General features: G+C 36.9%; 1 protein-coding gene across 2 annotated transcripts; it reads left to right on the forward strand.

Annotated features, from left to right (window-relative positions):
* Positions 1–4525: 4525 nt before the first annotated feature.
* Positions 4526–7280, forward strand: LOC110808284 (excitatory amino acid transporter). 2 transcript variants are annotated; one of them, XM_022033732.2, is made up of 3 exons: positions 4526–4739; positions 4875–5012; positions 5205–5654. In XM_022033732.2, the coding sequence occupies exons 1-3, from the start codon at positions 4649–4651 to the stop codon at positions 5258–5260; spliced, it is 285 nt and encodes a 94-aa protein (XP_021889424.1). In that variant the 5' UTR covers positions 4526–4648; the 3' UTR covers positions 5261–5654. The 2 variants fall into 2 exon arrangements, with proteins under 2 accessions (XP_021889424.1, XP_021889433.1); XM_022033741.2 differs by lacking the exon at positions 5205–5654 and adding an exon at positions 7019–7280 and having other exon boundaries at positions 4531–4739.
* The last annotated feature ends 225 nt before the right edge of the window (positions 7281–7505 follow it).

Here is a 7505-nt window from a genome sequence, read left to right on the forward strand (position 1 = left end):
CGCGCGATTGATCTGGGTCGTCGGATCGCACCCACGCGGATCGCCAACGTGGCTCCTTTCGGAGTGACGCGATCTTGCCACGTGGCAGGCCCTGGTTGGCCGGGACTACTGACCGGGCCTGCTGACGTGGCTGCTGACGTGCCCCCCCACCCCCCCCCCCCCCCCCCCCCCCCTTTTTTTTTTTTTTTATTTTTTTTTTTTTTCCTCCTCCTTTCCGGGTGCTACAAAATGAGAGTCATGAATGTTTGATTTAGAAGTTGAAAAAGTCTGCGCGCACCAATAAGGCATATCATGTAAGCCATCACAACACTAGATACACCACAAACGTTACCCTACTGCAAGGTTTGGGACGTGGATCCTTTTGGCCATCGTTACCCTACAAACGCTATTAGCTGGTGGTTATGATTACTACAATATCTTTAACATGCAAATTGTTATCTTAGCAATCTATGAGTTCAACGTATTTAGTATTTATGAGACATAAATAATTTATGTTACTAACTATATCCCTAATTGATTGTAATTACAATAAAATCACACAATTAAATGTCTTTTTTTCAAAAACTCACTATAAACAACATACTTTGCTTAGATTTTTAGAAAAAAATTTGTAATTTGTTACATAAAAGCCTCAATATATAAAAGATCTTTTAACATTCTATAGACAAAAAAAAAAAAAAGGAACTTTGCAAAAATTATCTTTTTCTCCTCTACTTTCTTTACTAACTCCTAGGTATAAAAAAGAGTAAAATTTATAGAGTTAGGTTCTACTTAAACTCTAACCATCTCAATAAAAAGCCAAGCTTTCTAGAAAAGAAATATTATTCATCAATGACAAGAAGTAAGATAAAGCCAAGCCAGCAACAAATTCTTTCCAAAACTTCCTTATCATTCCTACTTTCCTTTTAGTATTTATTAATTTTTATTTTAATTTTTTTGTATTATTGTAGATTAATTTTTTAATTTATTTTTTTACTTAGTATTGAACATCAAATCTTTACCAGAAACATATTCTTTATTCTTTCATTAAAAAGTGAAGTAATACATGATAAGAATATTTTTTTCGAGATTAAATTTTAAGGACGAAAACAATCACCAGATAAATTTTTTTTTGGTTAAATTATTCAAGAAAAATATAAGAATGAAAGTGTATACGAATTAATAGAGTCATGCATTAGATTTGCATCTTTTAGTCTTCCAAGTTGATAAATTGGGATTTTAAACAAAAGCACCCTTTATTTATAATATGGGATTATAACTATCCTTAATTTTTTTTTAAATTTTTTAATTTCTACTTTAATTCATCATAAAATTAGAAATTAAATTTTTTGTATTTACACAAAATTAAATTTTATATTTTATGGGATATCATCAAGCATATGTCTCAAATTTTATTTGATCATTTTGACTAAATTTAACTTTTATGATAGTCTATAATATACAATTATTATTAAATATATATAGGCCCACTAATATAATTATAGATTATATCCAATAATCTATCAATTGTGTTACATATATTACTCTATAATTGTATTTCATAGTATATTCGTATGAGCTCAAAATCTCATAATATTACTAAAAATATTTCAAATCAATTTGGTCCATTAATTATATCAATATTGGAGGTTTCCATTACATGTATGATAACCAAACCCATCAATGGTAACTAATATTAATCACGACTAATGTTTTATTAAACTCATAGTTTAATAATTTACTTAATCACCGTTACCATTTTAACATCAATATATATAAATAAAAAATAGTAAAATTATTTTATTGACATAAATGTGTAGCGCCCGGACCGAGAAGGAGAAGGAAAAAAAAAAAAAAAAAAGCCACGTCGGCAGCCACGTCAGTAGGCCCGGTCAGCAGTCCCGGCCAACCGGGGCCTGCCACGTGGCAAGACCATGTCGCTCCGAAAAGGGGCCACGTTGGCGATCTGCGTGGGTGCGATCGGATGGCCCAGATCAATCGCGCGATCGAATGGCCCAGATGCAATCGCACGGACGGCCCAGATTCAATCAAAAACGAACGGCCCAGATTAAAACAAAATGAACGGCTGAGATCAAAAGGCAATGGGTTATAAATAGAACCCCCACACCAGACCACAAACCCTAGCCGCCTGCCGCTCGCCGGAGAAGACAAACCAGAAGCCGGCCGCCGCCACCCGCCGCCGCGCCGGGGAAATTTTCGACCGTCGATCGAGGTAAATTTCATACCTCCGACTCGTTTTTCCACGCTGATTCCTCTTGTGGCTAAATCGGAGCCAAAATCTCGGCCAAACGGCCGGAATACAAGGCCGAAGACCAGCGGCACCGCCGCGCCCCCTCTCGGTTTTTGCCTCCGATGAGGCCCTTCCCGGCCTCCGTTTGATGCAATTTTTATATCACCGTGATCACCATTCTTTTCTCTACAGGTTGACCGGAGCCGAATCACCAAAACACGAACCTCACCGGAGAGCCGCCGCACCCGAGAGCGCCGCCGCCGGTAAGCTCCGTTTTTTCGTGATTTTTTGGCCCCCCGAGGGCCCTAGGGTTGTTTTCTCACAGGGACCGATGCGAGTGTGGCCGAATTCGGCCGGAAACGGTCGAAAACAGCCAACCCGAGGCGAGCCGTCGCTGGAGCACGGCGGAGCCGCCGTGCCGGATTTGCGATTTGGGCCGAAAGGGGCCCTGGGCCTAATTTGGGATTTTTTTTGAACACGTGCAGGTACCAGTAGTGCGTTTCAGTTCCCCGAGAAAAATTCAGGGAAAATTAGGGACAGCCTGCAAGCGCACTGCAAAGCCGTGTTCGGACCCCGAAACGAGTAAGGACCCCTCACCCTATTTCCTATCACGGTATTAAAGTTCAAAATGATAAAATGGTATTTCTTGAATTAACGAATGTGTGAAATTGCTTAAGGTTGCTAATGGAGCCCGAGTCTAGTGTGATTGATGATTTACTGTTATTTGGCCTGTTTTACAGCTTTAAATGCAGTATGAGGTTTGATGTGTTTATTTTTTAGTTTCGTGTGCATATATTACGTTTTTATTGGTTATGGGTTGAATGACTGAAAAACTGATACCGTATGTTGTCTGTTTGGCATGAATTACGATTTGCTTGTTTAAAATGTGAATTGATAATGCTTACTGAGGAAGAGAAAAATGAAAGATTGTGTAGACTGATAATTGTATGATGGGGTCAGCCTGACTAGATATCCTGAGAGATGGTGGACGGACCGGGTCCGTAGGGAACCCTACCGGGATTGTGGTCTCACATGCCGGACGGGGTATGGAGATCTTATGTGTTTTGGCGCCCATACCGGACGGGGTATGGGGACGGCCCGTTTCACCCTCATACCGGACGGGGTATTGAGGTTTATGGTTTTGGCGCCCATACCGGACGGGGTATGGGGACGGCCCGTTTCACCCTCATACCGGACGAGGTATTGAGGTTTATGGTTTTGGCGCCCATACCGGACGGGGTATGGGGACGGCCCGTTTCACCCTCATACCGGACGGGGTATTGAGGTTTATGGTTTTGGCGCCCATACCGGACGGGGTATGGGGACGGCCCTGGAAACTGATTATGAATGTTAAAGGTTAACGGGTAGCGGGACCCTTATGGACCCCCATGGATACTAGTAGGCTGGTAAATGAGAAAAAGATATGTTGTACAATGATTGAATTACAAAAGGCGTGATAAGTGCTATGTTTTACAACTTATATTATTCCATGATTGTGATAATGTTATTGTTTTTCTTATATTGTTTCATGAATTCCACCGAGGTAAGTGGATGGTAAAGGTTTTATCATAAATAAAAGGATTTGTTGTAAATCATGCTCCATTGGTCTTTTGTGTTTTTCTACCCACCTTTACCTCCGTGACGGTGAGATATCGTGATGTTCTTACTGGACTAGTGTAGCTCACTCCTTATTTAACCATTTCAGATCAGGAAGACATGGTTCCCGAGCCCGTTCCGCAGGAGGACGACGAAGGGGATGCCTAGAGACTCTGTAGTCATACTCATAGTTTTATTTTCGAGTTTCTCTTTTAGTTAGTTTAATCTTTTATATTTTAAGTACGTTTTTGGTTTTCGTGTAAGGGATGTTAACTGAAATTTTGATCTCGCTTCCGCATTTTTATGTGTTTAAATACTCATTTCATTTTAACATTTCCGGGGTCGTTACAAAATGCATATGTTAAATTAATTTTGAAACAATTAAATTTTTGTTTCATGTAATTAGATGCAGTAATATATATAAGAGGATTGAAATAAGAATTTAAATAGTTGCATGTATCATTAATATTTTATATATACATTTATTAAAATAATCTAAAGATAATTCATTTTTTATCCTTTAAAAAAATTGAACTATTCATGATTGGTGGATGTGTGTATATAGGTATATATATATATTAATAAAATATTTGATATGAAATAGTATTTAAATTAGATACTTTATATATATATATATTCATAAAATTCATATTAAATCTTAAATATATTTACATTTATTGGGTCAATTATAAAATAATTAATGTTTTTTTTAGTCAGGAGAGCTATTTTACAGCAACGGGCACATTCACGGAGCAAGAACTGGAACTGGGAGAAGCTGAAATAAGTGTTGTTGGAGTCCGAGTCGACGGACAAAGGGAAGATATGGCTCTGAGTGCGACGGTGATTGGGGCTCTTTTGGGTTTGGGCACCCAGATGTATTCCAATGCCCTTCGCAAACTCCCCTATATGCGCCGTATGTCTTTCCCTTTTATAATTTTTAGTAAAATCATTTTATTGAACCCTAAATCTTTCTGTTTGATTCCTGAGAAAATCGAACAAAAATGAATGTATCTTTGATTTTGGCCTATGATCCTGGGCGTTGTTTTAGATCCGTGGGAACATGTGTTGGGCATGGGATTGGGGGCGGTGTTCGTGAATCAGTTGGTAAAATGGGATGCGAAGCTCCAAGAAGACCTCGACAAGATGCTTGAGAAAGCTAAGGCCGCGAACGAGCGCCGTTACTTTGGTAACTGTTTCCCTTAATCCTAATTTCAGTTTGTTGTTGATTAATTTTTGCTGTCAAAAGTTAGGGCATTAACCCTAATTGCAATTTGGTATTGATGGATACCATATGGGCAAATTCCATTTCCCTTGAAATTGCTACTACTTTGATTTATCCACTAACTTACATCATCATCTTCCTTCTGCTTGATAGCAGAAGATATATTGGGAAGTATGGATTGCCCAATTGGTGGTGAGTGGGTGATGAAGTAATTTGCGCTGAGTTCATTTTGTCCTTATGCTAATGGTTTTCTAACAAGGAAGGGATCCAGTTCATGCCATATGATGCGAATTCCAGAATCCAGTCTGAGATCAACTGAAATTGGCAGAAACGAATTTAAGTTAGAGGGAGTTTGGGATTGCTCATTTGGTGCATGGAAGGAGCTTGAAACACAATGTTCTAATTTTTTGTGCTGTTAATATGATATTAGATATTTAGCATTGCCAAAAATAATCTGTTTAAAACAATTGAGAATTTTTTTAAAGATATTTAAAGCAAAAAAATTCTTGTGTAACAGATAATCAGTTGTCCATTTGGATAGTTGCTAATTGCAATAAGTAAACAGTTATTTTAAAAAATTAATAAAAAATATTTCTAGTTCAAATCTTCTATGGTTTTGTTTGTATATTGTCAATTTTAAATGAATATCTGAAGGATTGTAGTAAATTTGTTTGATAAAAAAATAAAAATTTAAAAAGTTAGGAATGAGGTTCTTATTTTCTATTTTTCTAAAGTTATTTTTATAATAGCTACCATGTATTTTATATTACCAATGGCAGATGATAGAGTAAGTTTCTTAAAGCTGCTTATAAGTAGGAAGTAAGTAATGCCAAACACCCGAATCTATTAACGAAACTTCAATAAAGTAGAAAGTAAAAACTCTTTCTTATTTTTCGGTCTAATCAATTTACTTGATTATGATATCGATATTCTCTTAAAATTGAGAATATAGTAATGTAAGTCCGAAAATATTTATAACAAATATTACATATTGAAATTATCTTTTACAAAAACAGCTGCTTACTTTTTACAATTAGTACTTTATTTAGTTATATAACTGTTTATTTTTTAAATTAAAACTTACTTGCTTTGAGCAACTCAAAACACTTTACTACTGTAAGTACATTTATTTCAGCAATTCCAAATACTCTCTCAATTTCATTTCAAGTGCATTTTGCACCACTACTGACATTTTCTAAGGCATTCAAGTTTCATCTTGGACTCTGGTCTTGATAGAGGTAAACCTGCGGCGGCTGGATGCCCCCAAAATTACCTTTGAGGCTAACTTATAGACTTTCGTCATGTTTTGCTTCTCCAGTCCCCCTGCTCCCCACCCTTTGGTTCATCCATTCTTGAGGGGCTAAGAAGCATTCTATATGAAATTAGTTCTCTTCTTAATGGTGCAAGGAGAAAGGGTCTTAATTTTCTCTGGTTCTGTAATCCATTTGTTTTAATGCCTTTTCTAATATTTTTCCATTGGTTCTCAAGATAAAAGAGCTAGAATGCACATTTTTATTACAGAACCAGAGAAAATTAAGACCCTTTCTTTATTATTCACAAGATTGTTTTATTTTTGTACTTTGCTCGGAGTACAGCAGTCTTGAGCTTCAGCAGAAATGACCTTGTGGCTCCATTGATTAGTTATTTCTTTTCTCCTGCATATGCGCTTGCTAATTAGACTATGTTCATGGTGGGCTTAAACTTGTGCTCTACAATGAGCTACATTATGATGGAAATTTTCATGAGTAACGACCATACTTCATAGCCACTTTAAGGCCTTAAAGAAATAGATTCAAGCAGGTTATGCATCTACACTGCAATTCAACTTCAATCACTTGTCAACTATAGGAGATAACCAGTTAATTTCCACCCTAACTGTTCATATGTGAATATTAGTGTTTGTGCTTCGTGCATTTTTAACTGCACTTCTACTTCAACATGTTAGTAATGAAATAAGATTTGTGTTTCAGATGAAGATGAGTAGATCATGTGTGTCAAAGGACCGTTGGATCTTCACAAAGTCAGTTTTGCTCTCTGTAAAGGCACGCATCACCTCATCTCTTGTGGGTTGTGAACCTTGTTGCTTTCAATACTGTGTTTCTATTTGCAAGGATTTCGGACCTTCTCTAGATCTGCTTTTTAGCTTGCACTGTTAACGTTTATATGCTTTCATAATGTTAACTAAAAAACACAATATCTCAAGTAATAAATGGAGGGAGAGAGTTTCTGCCATTTCTGCAATTTTAATACTTGTAAATTTGGCCCTTGACCTTTCACCATTTTTTGTTTTGGTTTCCGATTTTTATTTCAAAATCAAGGACATGAGTTTTCATTTAGTCTTTCTAATAGTTAAATTTTTTAGTTAAAATTAAGGTATTTTTACATGTAGGTATGACATTACTGTAATTGTCAGCATTGGCTCCGAGTTTCGACCTTGTAGACAATGGCGTGAAGCTC

Source organism: Carica papaya, chromosome 2 (genome assembly GCF_054855325.1).
Source record: "Carica papaya isolate Zhongbai chromosome 2, ASM5485532v1, whole genome shotgun sequence".
In the NCBI taxonomy this organism is placed as follows: domain Eukaryota; kingdom Viridiplantae; phylum Streptophyta; class Magnoliopsida; order Brassicales; family Caricaceae; genus Carica; species Carica papaya.